Source organism: Stigmatopora nigra, chromosome 4 (assembly GCF_051989575.1).
Source record: "Stigmatopora nigra isolate UIUO_SnigA chromosome 4, RoL_Snig_1.1, whole genome shotgun sequence".
NCBI lineage: Eukaryota > Metazoa > Chordata > Actinopteri > Syngnathiformes > Syngnathidae > Stigmatopora > Stigmatopora nigra.
Window position 1 is genome coordinate 10,070,193 of NC_135511.1, and position 21,485 is coordinate 10,091,677.

Sequence of the window (21,485 nt, forward strand, 5' to 3'; positions counted from 1 at the left end):
TTTGCATGTTCTCCCGGTGCCTGCGTGGGTTTTCTCACGGTACTCCGCCTTCCTCATGCACGATAGGCTGAGTGACTATTCCAAATTGTCCATAAGTGTGAGTATGTGTGAATGGTAGTTGTGAGCACTGCAAATGGCTGCAACCAGTTCCCCGGCCTCCTGCTGGGAGAGGCTCCAATACCCCTGTGACCCAAGTGAGCGTAAGCGGTTCTGAAAAAAGAATGAGTAAATGATAACTGCATAGTCAAAGGGCAACAGATAGAGAAATAAAATAAATTTGATTTGTCTTGACAAAAGGTGCAATGAAGTCACAGTTTACTGTGCGTGCGGGTATGTATGTACTTTGTGTGTGTGTGTGTGTGTGTTTGGCAGATGACTTGGTCGAGCCACGTTACTTTGATTGACAGCAGCAACTTGCCCTCCCTCCGCACTCGCCTTCCCACTTGCCGAAGTGCCTACGCTCCGATTGGCCACCATCATCGTAGCTCAACCAGGTCAACCTGCTTAAAAGGGCCAGTGTGCGGCTCATTCATTGGTCCGAGGCGCGGTCCGGCCTCGCTAACCCACGTGGAGCGGAGCCTCGGATTGGCTGGCGCTGGCACTCTGGGGGCGGTCCTCCAGTTTCGGTTAGCTTGGAGCGTGAAACCGCGTGAGAAAGTTGCCATTGAAGAGGGAAGTATAGTCGGACGGCGGACTACTGCTCCGGCCACCGCCGTTTTGGAAGTAGTTGTTATCCTAACTAACATCTTTCCTCCCCTTTTTTTGGCTTCCACTCCACTGTTATGTATCCACCAGCCATCGGGGAGGTTTATACATCAAATTCACCATTTGGCGGACAGATCGAGTGAGTCAAGAGGGGGGACTCTCCAGTGCAATTAACTCGCGGAGGATTGTGCTGTGACGGACGGATACTTTCTTTCTCCCCCACCTTGCTTCCCCGTCTTGGAATACATCAGATCGGACAAAATCGACCAAAAAACGCGGTGACTACTCCTGGCTTTTCCATTGCTCACCTGGTTCTTTACTGCCTCGATCTTAATGAGCCGCTTCCCAGTACTTTGCTGCTTGATTTACGGCCCCTCTACCCGCGGGGGAGTGGGGGGCTAGAATACGGCCGGAAGAGGAGCGCGTTAAACGGCTGGCTTGGCTCCCAAGTGTCGGTCCTTGCGTGGAAAGGTCCACGCATGGCTTGGTGAAGCGGATCGGCACCTCTTCAGCACCGAACTCAGCCCCTATCCTAGTTTGGTGCCTCTCAAGGGGGGGATCGCGACGGAAGCGGGAGGACCCCCCTCCTCCTCGCCCGGAGATAACAATGTTCCCCCAGGGGCGGCACCCGGTAAGACCCCCGTAACCTCACGCCCCCCTTGAGGCTTTTGCTGCTCATCACCTACCTGTAACATCCTGATATAGATGCCAACCATATTCTAATGGCGATTATTGATAATTAAACCAACTAATCCAACACTCATTGCAACCTCATAAGGATGAATAATTAAATATTTAATTGCATGTAAAGGCTTTTATGAATGTGTTAGGTTTCAACACAATTACTCCAACAACAAGCCACCTTTCCCATGCAGTGCTAATTGAAATGACAACCAGTGCAAAGTTGTCATACAAAAAAGAAAAACACATTCATGTGCTAAAGTTTTAATACTAATAGTTATCAAAGAACATATTTCATACGATAAAGTTCTATTCCTGGTTATTATCCAATGGAGTTAATTTATAGGTTTTTACAGGCTACAGATTTGCATGTCTTTTGGTGTAAATAGTGATGTCCCAATTGAATCCTCAGTTTAGATATCAGTGCCCAATACACCTATTTTTGGAGTAAATGATTTTGTAACAAAATCAAATCTGATCCAGTAGTAGTGTCTTTTTAGTTCCATCAATCTTTTCGACTGCAATAAATCAAACCACTAAGGATATGTGTGCTGAGTGGGACAATTTCTCTTTTAGAAACTAGTGATGGGAGCAGAGGGTTGACACCATTGCCATAGCTTTGAAAACATAACAGTGGTTATTAGTGTGAATTTGTACTGGATCACATTTAACATTTTTAGTCTGCAGTGTGGTGTTAATAATAATGTGTTTGTGTAGACTTCCCATCAGGCTCCCGGTCAGCCATTCAAGTTTACTATCCCAGAATCCCTGGATCGCATCAAGGAGGAATTCCAGTTCCTGCAGGCCCAGTACCACAGGTAGATAATACTCAAGCATTTGCTTTATTTTCAAATACCTGGCTGAATTGATGTCGTATAGCTTTGAAACCATGGTTAGATAAAAAATCTATAAAGGGGGCCCTACCTCACAGTTTTGAGGTCAGGGGTTCAAATTCCCGTGTGGAAATTGTATGGTCTATTTCAAATAAAGATAATCTATTATTTGAGTACTTAAAGTGGCATAGGTATACATGATTGTATTGTTAATTAAAAAATAATTTAAAAAAATACTGTATAAAAGCAATTTTCGTTGTGGAGATTGCAAAATAAAAAAACATAAAGGATATTTGATAGTTCAGGGTGCAAGTCATTTGTTACCCATAGTTATCTGGGAAAAGCCCCACCACCCCTGCCACTCCTGTGGTTCAGATGAATTCCTAATATAAAGTCTCTGTGGGCTGGATAAAAGACTTAAACAGGCTGTAAGCGGCCCGCGGGTCATACTTTTCTCAACCATAGTTTATTTCCAGAAAAGCCACAACCACCTCTGTTAGCACAACAAACTAGCCTCAGACTCACCCATAAACATGGATCGGGGTCATGAGAGCGTGCAACACACTCAGGCATCCGGGCCTCTTTTTTTTCTTCCATTTCTTTTTGACACTGCGGTAGGTCTCAGTCACGGTGATGGCTGACGTGTGGGCTTCTGTAAATCACCCTTTATTCCCCCCCGTGACACGTGTGTTTCTTTGGGTTAACATATTTGTGTTTAGGTGGTTTTGATCGGTGAGATGTGCTGATGTGTAAATGCATACAAAGAGCCTACAGGTAAAAACACAGCAAATGTCAAGTCTCAGCAGGAAGAGTCATGTTTTCCATTTCAACGGAAGAAGCTAGGTTTCTCCCAGCAATTTGCAGACGCTTCAATCAGGGAGTTAACAAAAAGGGCGAGATTAGATGTTCGCATCCTTATGCTTATCTTATTGTCTATTGTTGGGGAAAACCAGAAGAGGAGCCACAAATTGCTTGTTTGACTTTGCAAACCCACCAAGGGATTGTGACTCTGTAGACACAACCACACATTTGTAGAGGACAAAAATAGGCAATTATATAGTGTAACCTCTAAAGCCGATCTCCTTCCGTTCCCTAACAGCTGCAGAAATTCCAAGTTTCTAATCAACTGGCTATTGGTGCATTTGCATAGATATGTGGGATGTGATTTGCGTAAAAAATGGGTTAGAGCAACTACAAAGAAATTATTAAAACTGGAGCAAAACCTGACTTTAACCTGGACATAAAGGTAGGGTGAATACTGTATGTGAAATGTTTACAAAAATGGATTAAATTGATTTTTGAGGCATGTACAAGAAAAATGTAAGAATCTCAAGATACCTTTCATGGCAACTTGTGATGTTTTTGTGTTTCAGTCTCAAGTTGGAATGTGAAAAGTTGGCTGGTGAAAAGACAGAGATGCAGAGACACTATGTCATGGTAAGACTCATTTACACTCTCTCTTTTGTTATTTCTCTCCAAAATGAGTGCCCTTGAGAAAGATGGTGAGTCCTCATCAGGCTTGTGTGTCCTGATCTGACTTCTTTCCTGAAGCTAAGTATTTTTTTTATCTGTGTGTGTCAACAACAAAAAAGAGGAAGCAAACACTGTCATAAAGGCTTTCTCGGATAACGACAACTTATTGAAAGAGAAATGGCAGGCATTTTTAGAGTGCTGCTTTAAATAGTTTACAGTTGTCTTAACATGTCTCTGTCATGCTTATGTTAAAAGGATAAAATCATGTTGTTGGCTTTACACTACATGTTTTCAGCCTGACTGGAATAAGCCTGTTTTGGCGTGCAAGTCCCATGCAGATCAGGCACTGGTCAAATTGCCGCTTTCACTTTTACAATGAAAGAGTGATACTTTTATTAATAATACTTTGAGACTATTATTCATGCTCCAAAATATGTCATGTTAAATTCAACTTGTGTAAACAGCATGCCGATGGCATGCATCACTAAAGTCTTTGTCTGAATCGCAGTCTGTCCTAAGTCCTTTAATAGCTCAACAGTAGCAATTGGATCTGCTGTAGTGATCCACTGTTTCCATTCACAGACAGAGCTCCACTTTGTTTCAGATTTAGAAAAGGCCAACTCTGATCTGGGTTAGAGTTTAATTTGTGTTGTGTTTCAGTGGAACACCTTAGCTGTGTTACACAGTAAACAAACAGTGAAGGACAGCCAATAGTTTCTTAAATGTTGTAGTTCTTTCTCGTTTCTTAGTTTTTACAGCTTTTCTATTTCTTTTTACTTTAATGCTTTCACGACCTTAACGACTCGACTCCACCCATCGCGTGAGAGAGGCAGTCATTCTTCTATTAGCTTAGTTTCTTAATGCGAGTCCTGGAGATTTTTTTGGAACCATTCAGGCCAGGAAGGCTATCGGTCCTGATGATCAGCTCCAGACTACTGAGGCACTGTGCAGATCATCTTGAAAGAGTGATTCTGCATATTTTCAATGTCAGCTAAAGTCTGCAATATGTCCCAGCCTTGTGTGGGCTTCCTGTGTGTGGTTCCAGTTTTATCTAGATCTACATTTTCTTTTCCTGTGTCTGTGCTTGCTACTGCTAATAACTGAATTTCACAAATACAGGATGAATAAAGCTTAATCTAATCTAAATCTTTACCAATTTTTATCATTAAGAGTTCACAGGGGATTATTTTTTTGCAATATAACCAATGTGATTTCTGTTATTTTTTTTGCAGTATTACGAGATGTCTTATGGCCTCAACATTGAAATGCACAAACAGGTAATGGTGCAGACAATTTTTATTGTTATTTCTGAGTTTGCCAAAGCATTTACTGTTTTCTGGTGTGTGTGTGTGTGTGTGTGTGTGTGTGTGTGTGTGTGTGTGTGTGTGTGTGTCGGGAGCGCTTGAATGTGTGTTTACCTTTGATCGATGGAGCTCTGTCTCCAATTCCCCGGTTAGGGTCGGCCGGCTGAGCCCGGAGGCAGGATGAATGGCTCTGTAGATTGATTGGTGCTGTCTTGGGGAGCGGCTTGCTTTATTACATTACAGGGGAGGGGTTTTGGTGGGCAGGGGTGGGGGGGTTAAATCGATCATCAGGCGAGTTAGAGATAGCCGAGCACTACGTTTTGCAGGCGAACAAGTGTGCTTTGACACAAACCTTGAGAAGGCAGATGCTCCATATCTACGTTTCATTGTGGGTATTAGTGTGCAGCCTAAAAGTTGTTGGGACAAATACAGGCATGAACAAAAGGCTTAACTGTGACATATGCAGACACACTTGCGAAGAGGGGAGAAATAGTGCACATGGTTCCCCCGGTAGAGTGTTGTGAAGCCTGCTGCGTTTAGCAGTAATTACCCTGGCTATCGATTAGTCAGGCCTTAGGAAATTGGGAGGTGAATTGGTCAGGGGTGCTTCATTTAAGTGTTTTCTTCCTCTTGTCTCCTCCTCCATCCTCTTTAACCTCCTCACCTGCTTTTTCCCCAGCATTCTAACTTCTTGGCCACCTTTATGTGAGCCCATCCATGCACCAGACCCCACCACAGATGCACCACCATCTTTGTTTGTGGCTCTGGTTGCATTTTAAATCAATCTGTAACTTCTTTTACAAGAAGATGCAGTTTTCCCCAATTGTATACACATGCTCAAACACACACATACATACACACACATCTCCAGGGGAGGTCATTAGCTTGGGGCTTTAGTTGTCACTGCAACAAGCTTCTGTAGGCAGGCAGTGTGGGGTTACAGACTAACAAAATAACCCTCGCTGTGTTTGAATGTGTGTGTGTGTGTGTTGTGGGTGCTGTATTGTTCCAATTATAGAATATACGTGCAATAATGTGTAACAGGATGTCAGTTCAGAGTTGGTGAATAATGCTGCTTTGTTGGTCAAATACAATTTCTTCATTGTCTCGTTTGGAAATTTGAATATTTGCCACCCTAGTGCTTGTCTTCCCACCTATGAATATCTGTTAAGGCACTGTTGTGATTCGGTGTGAATAAGTGCAAATGCTGGTTGTCCAATGCGATTCTGTAGTGACCATCCTAGGCTGTACCTTGCTCAAAACCAGCTCAATTACTAGCCGATGGGGACAAGGATGAGCGATAATGGATAGATTGCTTTTCCCGCATGAGATGCTGACATAGCGGGCTATATTTCACTCAGTTTTCCTTTCTTCCTAATTCAAACGAATGGCAACCGTGACAGCTGAGCAGAATAAAGAAAGCTGTTTCCAAACATTGGGTCGATACAAGCTCAAGCTAAGGTTGAGACTTTTTTAATCAAATGCTTAACACAGTTCATCCTGTGAAATATTTCTGTACACGAGGGCGCAGGTAACCTACTTTGTTTGAGAGTCATTAAGTTACAGTAAGTTAACCTGATAGTCTTTGGTGAGAGTATTCTCAGACAGCCTAATCAGGGGAGTTGTGATGCCAGGGTAATTATATGCCACAAGTTTCTGAGAATGGCCGTGTAGGTGGAGTCTCCCTATAATTAGCTCACTGTGAGCTTTCGAGACATGCTGCCAATTAGCCGAAAGGTTGCATCCCGAGGTCAGTAGCTTGCAAGCTGTTGCCCGTATATTGTTTATGACCTCTTTCATGCGGGACGTCTTCAAAACTGCTGTATTAGAACCAAAACAGGGATAGGGAAGATCGGATGTTGACATGAATGTGAGCTTTCACGCAGTAATCTGACATCCCTCAATCATCTAAGAATCAGGTGTGACATAAAGAACTTGTTTTGCAGCATCAACAAGGTGGTTATGGGCGTTTTCTGTTAACCCTGATACTCACTACAACACTGAAAAGGAAGTATTGTATGCCATATAATAGGGGCTTTTTATATTACAACCTCAGTGTTTGTGCTATTTATACCAGACGTGGTAATGTAAAAAAAAAAAGGACAACTTTCAGATGTTTGTAAGTTGTCACTGATACCAACTGACCGGGTCGGGTTTAACTTTCCTCCCTCAGGGTCATTTTTTCAGAACAGCGTCATTCACAATTGCAGAACAAAAGAAAAAGACATTTATAAATTACTCTGTACAGAACCTTTTCAAGTGGGGATAGTTTGGATAGTTTTGTAAATGCAAAAGTGGCAGCTATTTCAACAACAGCATTTATTTTAATTGATGTTGGCAGGTTGGTCCTGTTGCTAACTACATGAAAAGAGAGTTGGCAAACAAGCTTTTAATTCACCTTGATACGTCATAACTGGAAACTGAAAAGTTCTTTAAGAATATCAAGAGTGTGCGGAAAAAAAATGTCCATTAATTGTCCAAAAATGAATCCCCGGGCAGTGCGTCCTCGGTTTTACAACAGTTGGAGATTGCAAAATTTTCTCATTTTTTGTGTTTTCTTCACAAATTTTTGACTCCCTTTGGGGTGGCTGAGGTTTCCCACAATTAGAGAAGTGCAATTTGGGTACATTCTCGGTTTCACATTAAGTTCTGGTCCTGTGGTTGTCAAATTTAATGTAGTTGGTCACTAATCTTTGCTCACAATAATAGTTATGGATTATGTTAATATATATTATTATATAATGTGGTGCCACTTGTACACTTTGCCATCACTGAAAAGTAGTTTTCTAATCCAGGGTACTTAGTGAGTCCACTTAAGTATGTTGACAACAACAATGGTGTGGCTCTAGTGCATTAAGTGTTGGTTTTTCTTTTTTTTCTTTCTTTCAGCTTCATGCAACACTGTGCGGTTTTGGGATTATGTCGAGAAAAAGGTGCCATGATCTTACAAAGGCCCTTAGTATTCCTTGTCACATTAGTTTATGATTCTTAGGTCTAGCGATGAGCCATCGCTGCATGTCACGACCCTGACGATTCCCTCTTCACCCCGACCTCCTTCATATCGCTTTGATTGGATGACATGTAATACGAGGCCACTTATCAGATTCGACGCTGCTAAGGGGATATCTGCTTTCAGGCGATTGTAGCCACCTCCGGGTGAAGGAGTGGGGGTAGAGGATCAGGACAGAGAGGGCGGATGTGTTGGCATGGATACTCGGAGCCCGACAAATGAAGTTAGGAGCTGATGAGATTATGTTTAAGTGCTGTTAGCGAAAAGGGGACAAGAGCCAAATGGTTGGAGGGATGAAGGAGAAAAACAGTGATAAAACCCAAGTCGTCTCTTGATAATTGGAGAGGAAAGCTCTCTGCTTTGCGTTCTTTCAACACCTTGAATTTGCTGCATGAATATGGTCTGTTTGTTTTTTCTCTCTCAGATGCATTAAAAAAGTAATTCATGAAAACAGAACATTAATATATTTTTTCATAGAAAAATCTTATTGGATATTTTGCCATGATGTTACTAATGATAGTTGAAACATACTATATTTTTTGAAACAGTAGCTTCTACTTCTCAATTTACAAAGTTTATTTAAATAGAATGGGTTTCATTATTTTTTATCTACAGTCATCACAAGTTCAGTGACAATCACCATTAAAATCAAAGCTAATTTCACTCCCTGTTTATTAGGGTGAATATTTTAAGTGTGAATGATTTATTGAGACTAGAGTTTTAGGAAATTTGCACCAAGGGGGTACTGCTAAGTACGTGCAAACATCTGACAATTAAAAAAATAATACATTTTAACTCTCTGTTTAATGGGGTGAGTATCTCATGTACATTTGATTTATTGAGCTTATATTTCTAGTAAAATAGTACCGGTGATGTAATGTTATATTTGTGCAATCAGTCCCTAAATTCCCAGTCACCGGCAATTCCACGGCTGGGTAAAATGGTTTGGTTGCGTCAGGAAGGGAATCCAATCTGGCAAACACATCATTCGAATGACAGGGAAAAGTCAAAAGTTAAGTCTTTACTTCTTCTAGGGATTCTTCTCCCTGTAAAGAAGCTGTGTAGTCAAATTGCATGTTAAACGTTACCAGTCTTTGATATGAAAGATTGAAGTCTTCCCCCGTGTTGTTGCTTTATTATTGTTGGCCAACAGCCATATCCTGATTATGTTATTAAAGTCTCATTGCGGCTCTTCCTTTCCCGCAGACCGAGATTGCCAAGAGACTCAACACCATCTGCGCTCAAGTCATCCCTTTCCTCTCGCAGGAGGTAACGGTGTCTCTCTTTTCTGTTTATCTATGCCCACACATCTGCTGTAACGGTCCTTGGAAATAAACATTGAGTGTTTTTATGCGTTTTGCAGCATCAGCAGCAGGTGGTTCAAGCAGTGGAGCGGGCCAAGCAAGTGACCATGGCTGAGCTTAATGCTGTCATCGGGGTACGCGGACTGCCCGGCCTTCCACCTACGGTTCGTATCCATTTCTTTTAGGAGTGTCTCCATTGCATATTTTTGCATTAGAATCGAATCCGCCTCACCTGATTTTGACCAATCAGTTGTGTAGCACAAAATAAGGTTGGGAGTCAGATATTTAGAAGCATGTTTACAGCATTCTTATGTGACAAAAATCTAATGTTGAGTAAGAATTGTTTTTTCAACACAACAGGGTGGGAATGTTGTATGGTAAATTACACACACATGTCCTATTATTGGAGGATACCATACATGTCGTCAGTGTCCCATTTGCAATAACCTATGAAGGCATTCAAGTGGGTTTAAACAAAGAGAAAGTGGGAAAGGTGAAGCGATTCGAGGATTTACAGGTAGACTAGTGGAGTGTTGGAGGAGGTCGGTATGATTGGGTACCTACTAGTGGCGTCGGTGGAGGCAAAGAGATGTTGACATTTAGGGAATTGTGGGAAAGGGCAGGTTGTCAAAGATTTAGCTGAGCAAGGGATTGGATTGGATACGTGTTTAGCTTTTTAGTTGTTGCCAACGGATAGGTGCCTGTGTGGGACGGGGGCAAAGGGGTGTAGACTGGGCATTTGCTCTCAGAGTTCTTAATTGGGGGACTTTGGTGTTTGTAAAAGGGGGGGTCTGGTGGGGTTAAGAGGGTTGTTCCCTTCATACTCCCCTTTTCCCCTTCTCCTCGACTCCCACGCCAGCCTGTCATTCACCCCGTTTCTGAGTTAAATATGTGTAATGAAGCGTATTGCCCCCGCAACACACAAACACACACACACACACACACACACACACACACACACACACACACACACGTACGCGCACATGCACGTACACACACACACATAGAGAGACATACGTGCATATGCTTACGCTAACATCCGATGACAAACCACCCTCCGCCACTACTTCCCCTCCATTTGCTCTCATCAGGGGTCCTATTTGTTTTTCTCCGTCACTGTGTTTTTGCATCTGTGTTTGTGCGTTTGTGAAAACGGGGGGAGGGAGGCGGGGGATGCGGTTACAGAGAGGGGTTGCATAGATGTGCGTCTTCCTTGTTTATCAAGATTGTGTGTGGACATTTGGCTGATCAACTGTGACGTCTCTGTGTGTGTGTGTGTGCATGTGCCTGGTTGTTTGGAAGGGGGTGTTGGCGTTTGCGTGGGTGGGGGTGGAGGCTAAAAGACCATTTAATTGTTTAGGGTACAGAATGGAGAAGTACAGCAGAGGTGGTGGTGGTGGTTGATTTAGTCAATTAGGTGAAATAAAAGTGGGTTTGACCTTCAGCTCTCCTTTCACCCCCGCGGAGCCACCTCCTGTGTCGTCCCCGAATCCCCAAACCCTTTATACTCTTCCTCCTCCTCCCGTGGCGAATGTGAGCTTGGATTCTCGCGGCTACTGTCTGAGGAGGCAATAATGATGTTTTGGAACACAAAGGAATTTCACGCTCAGACGAGCGCCTGATTTGGTGTGAAAGAGAGAACGGCGCTGCCAGCCAGCCTCCCCTCTTTCGCTCCCCTCCTTCCCCCGTCACTCCCTCACAAGACCTGACAGTGTAAGCAGCAGCTGCAACTCCCCCCGCTTCACCACCGCCACCTTTTCCCTCCTCCATCATTCCTTCCTTGCCCCCACCGCATCCTCCAGCTCACAGACTCTGATCCCAGCTGTCAGTATTGTTTAGTGTTTGACCCCAGAGGGATGACGAGTAGGAGGAGGAAGGGGGTTACTGGAGGGGGAGGGGGAGGAATGGGAGGGGGTAAAGGATATGTTCACCTCTTCGTCTACGGAAGCAGCTTGTTGGGATGCTATACATGAACATTTCAAATTTGTCCAGAGCTACAAATGTCTGTTGATTTGCTTCCACAACCCCCATTGTTTTTTTTTCTTCTTCTTTTTTGGTGGTCTACCAATAAAACCTGAAATGCTATGTTCAGGAAAGGCAATGAAACCCTTGCAAATGTGTGAATTTGACAATTTCTCTCTTTATTACATGGTGTATTTAGGTAAAGCAGCACTGTTTCATGTTGGTTAACATGTCTGGCTCATAATCCTGAAATTTGCGGCACGGTATACTTGGTCCTGGCCTTCATGTGTAGAGTTTGCATATGTATCATTTTCCATGTAAAAGGCATTAGCACGGAATGAAGTGATTAAGTCAACCTGGCAATTTCCCACATATGGAGATCATTCCAGAGCCTGTGTGAAGTCCAACACCCCAACGCCGGCTTCCCATGTCCTTTTGTGTTAAACGCAGCAAGTACTTAATGTCAGACTAAAGGATTTTCTGATTATAGGTGCAGAGTCTCTATGGACCCTTTTCCAGAGCAGTTATATGATATATATGTTGAGAATAAAGTATTCAAAGCAATACAACCGAGATTCACACGTGTTTTCAACATCCACAAATATGTAGAGCCAAGATATTGAGCTGCCAGCGGTGGGTTCTTTTCTACACCGGTGGAGAAAAAATTGAGACAAGTTAACTGCTTTTGTACTCAGTTTAGCAGACAATTTTCCCGTGAATCACCATTTGTCACTCATGTTTTATTTTTGTCTGTCTCTGTTAATAGCAACATCTCCCGCACAACCACGGCGCCCCTGTGCCCCTTACACCTCACCCAGCTGGCCTGCACCCTTCACAGCTGGGCGGTTCGGCCAGCCTGCTGGCACTCTCGGGAGCCCTTGGTGCCATGCCTCCCCATCTGGCGGGCAAAGAAGCAGCTGATAAAAAAACACACCTTTCAGGGCCTGATTTGCACCCAGGAGGACCCGATCACTTGAGAGGTTTTGAACTTCGTCTAATCTTTCAAAAATAGTTGTGATTTCTTTTCAATGTCATTCATAATTATCTTTTTTTTCTTCTCTTTTTTATTACATCATGGCATGGGATTTTGGGACACAACAGATCGGGAACCAGGCACAGTAAGTAGTTAATGTTACCGGGTGAATCCGCATATGGTGCATGAAGTATTCATTCATTTACTTTTTGAACTGCTTATCCTCACACGGGTTGTGAGGGGTGCTGGATCCTATACCAGCCGATTATGGGCAATTATGAGACTCCAAGAGATCTCACTGTACTTTTTCTCCACCGTGACCGTACGAATGAAACTTTCTAGCTAGAGAGCACCTGTTGCTCTTGAAGGTTTTTGACTCCTTCCACACCCCCTTTTCTATTTGTGGGATCAGTGATGCTCATCTCAACGGAACATTAAGCATGCCAATGGCACACAATTGTTTGAACTGTGTATTCCCATTTTTAACATAATCTGTGCCTAAACTTGACAGCCAAAATGCGTGTACACGTGTGAGCGTTTATGTATTCGCTTGGGGGGGGAGGAGGAGGGGTGTGGTGTAGTGAAGACCCTGTGGTTGCTTGCATGATTCTGCCCTAGAGCCGCTTTGAGCTCCTTTCTATGCCAAATGAGCCTTTTAGCACTCTTTCTCTGTCTCTCTCTCTCTCATGCGCACACTCAGCCAAGCTTGCATTGTTGTGCCTATTTAACACCTCAGTGAGCAGATTACTCCTGCCTCATAACCCACCCCCCTCCTCGCCCACTGCCCCCGATCCCGCGCTTAAAAGACTCTCATTGTGTTTAATATCGCCACCATTCAGAGGGTCGGTGGGGGATGTGGCGGGGTGTAGGTGCAGCAGTCATATGACACTTGAGTATGTGTGTGTGATCATGCTAAGGAAAAAGAAGAGAGGGGGTTGAATGCTTGTGTTTTGCGGGTCAGTGCTTTGAGTTCAGCCCACCAAGCCCCTTTATAAAGGTGTAGGCAGGAGGCGGAGAAGACTACAGGGTTCTGTGTTAGAATGCAGATTTTCCGCCCGTCAACCCCCTCCCCTTGGGTCTCTTGTCACCCTTTCTTCTTTTTCACATACGCACACCCTTCCTCCATCTTCTCTGTCCTATAATCTCCTCATCCACTCCCCCTGTTTTTTCTCACCCCCTTCTCCTCCTCTTCCTCTTTCATTTATCCCCCAACCCTGCACCCCCACCTTCTCCTCCTCATGTCAGCGATCCCACCCTGCTGCTTGATGTGTGCATGCGCATGTGTGTTTGTGTATGCTGGATGCACATTTCATTGACAAGCTGAGACTATAATGGACTCGACATGAAGCTTTAATCCATTAACAATAGGAACCGTTGGTCAGGAGGCAACGGTGGGTGGGGGTGGGGGTTTGGGGGTGCTTAGTGTGTGCTTTTGTGTGTGCGTGGAAATGTGTGCTTTGGGAACACACGAGCGTTATGCAAGCAATACACACATAGGCTTTCACAGTCAATTACCCATTGCACACACACACACACACACACACACACACACATCTGAACACACAGCCAGGAGAGCTAGTGTGGATGGATTTTAAGAGCCACTTAATATAATCATCAACTTCAGAGGTGTGTGTGTGAGTATGGAGGGGAGGCTGCTTAATTTGTACTCCTGTGAGCTCTTAACCTGTTTGCTCAAAAGTTTGAACTGTTTTTCTAACCTGTTCTACACACGAGCAAATTTGCGCTAGGCAAATGCAGTTTTTTTTCAATCTGTTGAGACAGATTTTAGTCCGAGAAATAATACCAATAATGGTAAAGAACTGGTCAAGTTTACAGGAAAACTACAATTCACAGCCTAAAACAGTGGCACACTTGCTTGAATAGCGAGTTGTACTGTGCTTGAAAAAGATCTGCTCATGCCTGGTTTTGAGGGTAGGGGACATATGTTCTTTTCATTTAAAAAGTCCAGCCAGTCTTTGATTATCACTTTGAATATTCCGTCTACCATAAATAAAAAATGACTGTCTGGTGTATTCATAATGCTGAAAAAGGTCATGACTGCACTAAGCCCTGTTCTGTCTCCCACCTCCCAGAGTAACTCGCTGCTACCCGAAAGCCTCCGTAACTCAGACAAACGACGGAATGGACCTGACTTTTCAAATGACAACAAGAAGCGCAAAGCGGAAGACAAAGACTCCAGCCACTATGTAAGACATACTTGTTGTTTATAGGAAAAAAATGACATCGTTTTGTTCTTCTTTTGCCAAGAGCCTATTGTGGAGAACTAATGCTTCACTTGAACTTAAATATCCACCGATTTCCCTTGGAGTCTCATGGTAAAGCACTAATTGATTTGTTATCTCTGCAGGATAGCGACGGGGAGAAAAGTGATGATAATTTAGTGGTGGATGTCTCAAACGAGGTCAGCACATTTCTACTACTCATTTTCATCAATCTCTTTCTTTCTTAATGGAGATTCTCATTACAAGGCTGCGTAGGCATGCTTGATTGAGGTTTATTATGCCATGTGGGACCTTTCCTTGAATGCTAACAGGTTTATTGCTGAATTTCTGTGCTCCGGTAATTAATTCGAGGGATGGTTACATATTTCTTGTGTAGGAGCAAGCCTCCCCCCGCAGCACACCCATACCATCCCCGAGAGAGAATGGCTTGGATAAAGCACGCCTCCTCAAAAAGGACCCCTCCAGTCCCGCTTCCACTGCATCGTCGGCTAGCTCTTCCTCCCTCAAATCCAAAGAAATGGCAATGGTTTGAATCTTGTCTTCATTCTTTGTTGGTCGGTTATCACAAACTGTGTAGGATAGCACATTTTATTTGTGTTTTGTCTGTGTGGCAGCGAGACAAAGCGGGCACCCCGGGGCTCAAGTCCAGCACACCCACGCCAAGAGGGGATTCCACCCCAGGACCAAGTGCCACACCTGGTGTACGGCCCAGCCTATCAAAACCACCCTCCATGGAGATCCCACACCCTCCTTGTATGTCTCCACTCGAGCTATTACCATACGTTCTAGAGTATATGCATGTGAAAAAGGTTTATTTTCATTTCAATATAGTATACAATGTTTACCATAGTAAGTGTCATAACAGTCACTTATATCAAAGTCTGTAGTAGTTTATAGCTGACTCGTCATCCTTATTTGTTAATTAATACAATGAGATAGCTGGTAGTCTCTGCAATTGAGTCAATGAATACCCTAAAGTGGGGGGATGTGTTGCCTCATTAGTCATAAACATCAGTAGATGTGTGACTGTAAGGGCACTAATAGAGTGGGCACTCTTCAAGGAATTTACTGAGCTTGAACTCTGTGATGAATATTCAGTACGCTGTAACTCCCCGTGGATTTAGACCAGACATGTTTGATGCTTCATTATCTTACATTTAAAAGTTAAACTACCATCAAAACTTTGTGTCTCCTCACAGCTGCTGGTCTCAGGACTCCTCTTGCTGTGCCTGGCCCATACCCAGGCGCATTCAGCATGTTGCCCCATGCCGCAGGGATGAATGGCGAGCTCGCGGGGGCGGCCAGCGCTGCTGCCTATGCTGCTGGCCTGCACAACATTTCGCCTCAGATGAGTGCTGCTGCTGCCGCCGCCGCAGTGGCGGCCTACGGACGTTCGCCAATGGTGAGTGCTTGGAGTTTTGTCATATGCCATCACTTGCCTACACCAACGCCGTAGTAAATTTGTACAGTAATCATCATAAATATTTGTTTTTGAAAGGATTTGCAGGCCATTAACGAATAAAAAAACTTGCCGTATTGTGCATCTGAAAACTTACTTGGGACATGACTTCATGTATGGCATGAGACATCGTATTTATTGGCAGGCAAAGTGTTAGTCAAGTTGCTGTCAGTTCATAAGCAGCCGCTAACTGTTTTGATCAAGAGTGTAAAAACACAAAAGGAAATGGGAGTGGTGAGATTTGTTGCCTTTGCGGAAAACCAGAAAGACAACACGAATTAATTACTGTACGTGGTATTAATTAATTCGTTTATTTAATCATCATTAATGCTTGTAAGGCATTTGCAATGCTGACTTGGTAACAGGTTATCAAGTGACATTATACATTGTCTTTACTTGTGCTTTAGGACAAGTTTGCGTTAGATTGTGAAATGAGGACTCCCCGTATTTGTTCAGTTAGCATGGGGTGGTGTGGGCAATTTCCCATCAAGCTCATCACTCACTGTTGTATTTGCCTAGTGTTCATTACGCTGTTTAAATAGGTTCAGTCAAGTGGTGCCTGTGTCTGAGCAACAGCTTGCTGTAACTCTGCATGTGTGTACTCAGCAGCTGTTTGTGTGTCAGGTTGGGAGGTGAGTGCGTATTGGGAAGGGACTGACAGCTTTTAGTGTCTGTGTGTTTACATACTCTTAAGCTTGTCATTCATTTTCAGATTGTGTGTGCTTGTTTACTTTTTGCACGCGAGATTTAGCAATTATGCGCCTAAGTACCTCTTGAATGTTTGCACTGTGCTCATCAAATGACTGAGCTGTCTCTCATCAAGGTCGGCTTTGATCCGCACCCTCACATGCGGGTTCCTGGAATGCCTCCCAGTCTGGCAGGAATCCCCGGTGGCAAACCGTAAGTGACTTTGCAGGAACTTGTTCGATTAGTGTGAACATGTAGTTTGTGCATCTCTGCTATTAAGAAGCATTCAACTTCTTATTCCTGCATTTTCTTCCCCCAGGGCCTATTCCTTCCATGTTGCGGCCGATGGACAAATGCAGCCAGTGCCATTTCCTCCAGATGCCCTGGTGGGCCCGGGTATCCCACGCCATGCCCGCCAGATCAACACGCTCAACCACGGCGAGGTAGTCTGCGCCGTTACCATCAGCAACCCCACACGGCACGTCTACACGGGTGGAAAGGGCTGCGTCAAGGTGTGGGACATCAGTCACCCTGGCAACAAGAGTCCTGTGTCGCAGCTTGACTGTTTGGTGAGTATAGCCCCATTATTATACACCCGCGACTATATGTGAGTTATACACAAAATTTCATACACAATTGTGTTTACATCCAAGTCAATAGTCCTATATACTCGCATGGATTTGGCTCTCATTAAAATTTGAATGTTGTGTATCTGGTAATATAAAGGATCATCGCCCTTTTTTGTTTATCTCGCATAAGTTGCTTTAGCAGTGGAATTTTTAAAGGACTCTAAAGAAGGATATCGTGTCTTTTATGGGGAATTGAGCTCCAACCAGGCTGCACAAATATTACCAGGCTCCACTAAGAGAGAGACAATCTTCAATTGCTTCAAATCAATGGAAGTAAACACTTTTTTTTATCTACCCGCAGAACCGAGACAACTACATCCGCTCCTGCCGCCTCCTCCCTGATGGACGCACGCTGATTGTGGGTGGCGAGGCGAGCACCCTTTCCATCTGGGATTTGGCCACGCCCACTCCCAGAATCAAGGCCGAGCTGACATCATCAGCGCCGGCCTGCTACGCTTTGGCCATCAGCCCGGATTCAAAGGTGTGCTTCTCATGCTGCAGTGATGGCAACATTGCTGTGTGGGATTTGCACAACCAGACACTGGTCAGGTAAGATGACGCTTAAACTTACCTAGACACGTATCCATATATTCATACTTGGTTTGTTTTCATATATGAAAGTCTGAAATATGTTTAAGATAAGTGATGGAAAAAAAATTGTTGAGGTATAGAAGGGGACTTCTTTTCTCCTCCTAACACTTGATACTCACTCGTCCTTTTTATAACTGTGTTGCAAGTACCAATGCGTCAAAATCTGACATTATTGTGTGTTTTGAATTAAATGATGCTAGAATATAGTATTAAAGTATTTGCCACTAATGAGTTGCAAATTATTGTATTCAAATAGCCTGTTTAACAGAACATCCTAGATTTATTGAAATTGTGCTTATAGTATGCCTTGGCTATGAGTAGTGTATGTTCATGCTTGTATGCGTTCTCCACAGGCAGTTCCAGGGCCACACAGATGGAGCCAGCTGTATTGACATTTCCAATGATGGCACCAAACTGTGGACCGGAGGACTGGATAACACCGTCCGGTCCTGGGATCTGCGAGAGGGACGTCAATTGCAGCAGCACGACTTCACGTCGCAGGTGCACACGCGTTTGACTCTAAGACAGTCACGTGCACTCGAAAACATTTTAAGAGCCTCCCCAACCTTGGCCATGGCCATTATTTACATAGTCGCCATTATTGCCAACTCCTCTCATCTCTTTCCAGATCTTCTCTCTCGGCTACTGTCCAACAGGGGAGTGGCTGGCAGTGGGCATGGAAAGCAGTAATGTAGAGGTCCTTCATGTGACCAAACCGGACAAATATCAGCTCCATCTGCATGAGAGTTGCGTGCTCTCCTTGCAGTTCGCTTATTGTGGTAAGTCAGCAACTGACGTTTGCTTATGCTGTATAGCTCGGTGTTTTCTACTCTTTCCTCCTGGCTACAAACCTTTGTCTTTTTGTTTTTTAACAGAAGTATATATAAGAAACAGTTTGGCATTTATCGAATCAATTGGATTCGGGTTGATAATGAAAGCCAAAATTGACTTGGAGTAAATGGTACTAATGTCATTGTTTATTTTATTCCCACCTGAGTAAAAGGGTACAATTTCACCTACCATACAAAAACCATTGTGTTTGCGTATTTTAGGTAAGATTTTTTAAACAGGGTTGCCATTATTGTTGTGCAGGTAAATGGTTCGTGAGCACTGGGAAAGACAACTTACTAAATGCATGGAGAACTCCTTATGGTGCCAGCATATTCCAGGTATGCAATGTTAATATTGGACCTAACTCATTACATGTAAAATGTCCATCCCAATATTGTACTTCAACCACCACCTCATAGGAAACCCCACCAGATTCCACCACTTGGAAGCCCGTGTTTAAGTGTTCCTTCCCTCCCTGTCATTTTTTGCTCCCTTTCTTGTTTTTTTTTTTTAAACACTTTTTTTTTTTTTTTAATCCTCCGCAGTCTAAAGAATCCTCTTCGGTGCTCAGCTGTGACATATCTGCAGACGACAAGTACATCGTCACCGGTTCCGGAGATAAGAAGGCCACCGTCTATGAGGTCATATATTAACATGGCAAAGGAAGGCTCATTTGTACTTTGAAGCAAAAGAAGACAACAGCCATTTCTAGATCTTGAAATCACGTACTCACATTCATTGGTGCAACTTAGGATAAGGACGAATGATCGGATACCGTTAGACATCTGTTTTGGAATGTCGCTTTTCTTTGGATCGCTTGATAGGCTATGGGACCAGGCAGTCTTAAAAGCCACTTAAGCCAACGAGGATCGATGAAAAACGTCAATAGAGGACAGAAGAAATGAAATGATGGATGTGAGCCAAGGAGAATGGTGTTGGACTTGGAGCCTTTTGCCTCTTTGCCCCGTGAATCTCGGCTGGCTGACACCCACGCCGTGTCATGGAGGTCTCAGCAGTCCTTCCAGCAAGTCCACCTACATATGCGCACGCACACACATTGACATTCTCACGCATATGCATTCCCACCGTCAATTATCCTCGGGCATTCAACATTTCACCATCTAATAGGAGCGTTGGTAACTTTTTCCACTTTCTATAAAGTCCTCCAATGGCCAAACTGTTTTTTTTTTAAATTCAAAATAGCATGGGTCCGATATTATGAATATTTGTCAGGAGAGATCGTATAGTTTGGCAGCTACATCGATTTGTGGCCAGTACATACTCCCCCAGGCTAGAGATTCTTTGTTTACATCATGGCTCGGACTTTCCTGGAGGATTTTCGTCCTCCCAAATTCCAGAACCGTGCATGCAACGTTGAAGTCTTCTGCGTTAGAATCTTGGTTCATGGCAATAGATTTTCTCTGGGTACTCGGGTCTCTCCTAAACTTAGTAGGTGAATGCAAATGCTTCTTGGGCATATTTTACCTCTCATCCAAAGCCACAAGCCCAATAGAAAATGGATAAATCAATTGCTTTTGAGGCTTATGAAAAGGTTCCCCTCCACGGATCTTTGACTATATTAAGGAGTTGAAATCCAACAAATCAAACCAAATACACACCCCTAATAGACACTTTATTTATATGCAGGACCTTACCTCAACAGCTATTTTTTTTTAAGGATGGTCATCTCAATTTCTTTCATGCATTGATAATACAGATAGAGGATAAAAATCTATCTTTTCCAGGCTGCCTCTCACCATTAAAGTAGTAATCGACAAGTCTTAGCAATCAGTGGACGATCGATTGTTGTGCATACACTGGGCGAACAAGTATCTGATCGTCCATTTTGCATCTCCATGGAGAAAAAAAATGAGGCATATCAGTGTTGCTTACATCTGCGCATCATTTAAATCAAGATGATTTATGACTGTGCTTATGTTCTCTTATTTTAAATCTATTTTTGCCCATTGAATGTTTGTAAAAATGTACATGAATGTTTTTTGGGGGTGGGGGTTGGGTTTGATTTCATATGGGATGTTGTTAAGAAAGTGTTTTTGTATATCTTTTACACCCAACAGAAAGGTGAAAGGAAAAAAACTAAAAGGTCTTAACTGCTAATTTTAAAACTTTAGTTAATAAATGGTGTTTTTTTTGTAATCAAAGTGGCCTTTGTGAACATTTTTTGACACCAAATAAACAGAATAGTTTTTAAATGCACCAGCTAGCTTTTAAAATGACATTTGGTCAGTCCACAACCATTTACGGTTATACTTTTATTGAGAAGATTGTCATCAGACTGTCATACAAATTATATGACACGTGTCAATATGAAGACGAATGAATGCAGATGACAGACACCACTATTTGTATTTCAAACTCTAAAAGAAGTCACTTGTAATAACAATTTTTACTTAAAAGCCTCTTTTGCTGTTTGATGATGGAAAAAGCTTCATGACTGTCTAGACGACGTGCCACAATAATCGGAGTCATGCTGACTTTCTCCTACATGTAAGCTTTCAGGCCATAACTTTGAATGACTATTGCTGATATGACAACTGTGTCCTTACTGTTCCCTCCAGTGCCATCGTTGGATCCATCACCTTGACTTCATCCTTCATTAACATGAGGTGAGTCACAACCACATTGAAACATCCATCTGTTCCTATTTCATTGTTGTGAAACTGACTCGGCAATTTGTAAAAGAGGACATTAGGAATTATGTTCTACTTATTCATGTGAGAAAATAGAGTTTAGCGTTCCTTTTGAACTTTTCAGCTCTTTTGCTGTATTCCATTTTGCC

The 21,485-nt window shown here is 43.2% G+C and overlaps 1 protein-coding gene across 1 annotated transcript; it reads left to right on the forward strand.

Moving 5' to 3' along the window:
- Positions 1-555: 555 nt before the first annotated feature.
- Positions 556-20,847, forward strand: LOC144195374 (transducin-like enhancer protein 1). Its single transcript, XM_077714968.1, has 20 exons — positions 556-1,336; positions 2,104-2,204; positions 3,593-3,656; positions 4,925-4,969; positions 9,213-9,275; positions 9,370-9,474; positions 12,039-12,252; positions 12,374-12,390; positions 14,339-14,452; positions 14,614-14,667; positions 14,865-15,014; positions 15,103-15,241; positions 15,688-15,890; positions 16,771-16,847; positions 16,954-17,203; positions 17,565-17,812; positions 18,208-18,355; positions 18,483-18,633; positions 18,947-19,023; positions 19,231-20,847. Exons 1-20 carry the CDS (start codon positions 1,313-1,315, stop codon positions 19,336-19,338), a joined length of 2,352 nt encoding a protein of 783 aa, XP_077571094.1. The 5' UTR covers positions 556-1,312; the 3' UTR covers positions 19,339-20,847.
- The last annotated feature ends 638 nt before the right edge of the window (positions 20,848-21,485 follow it).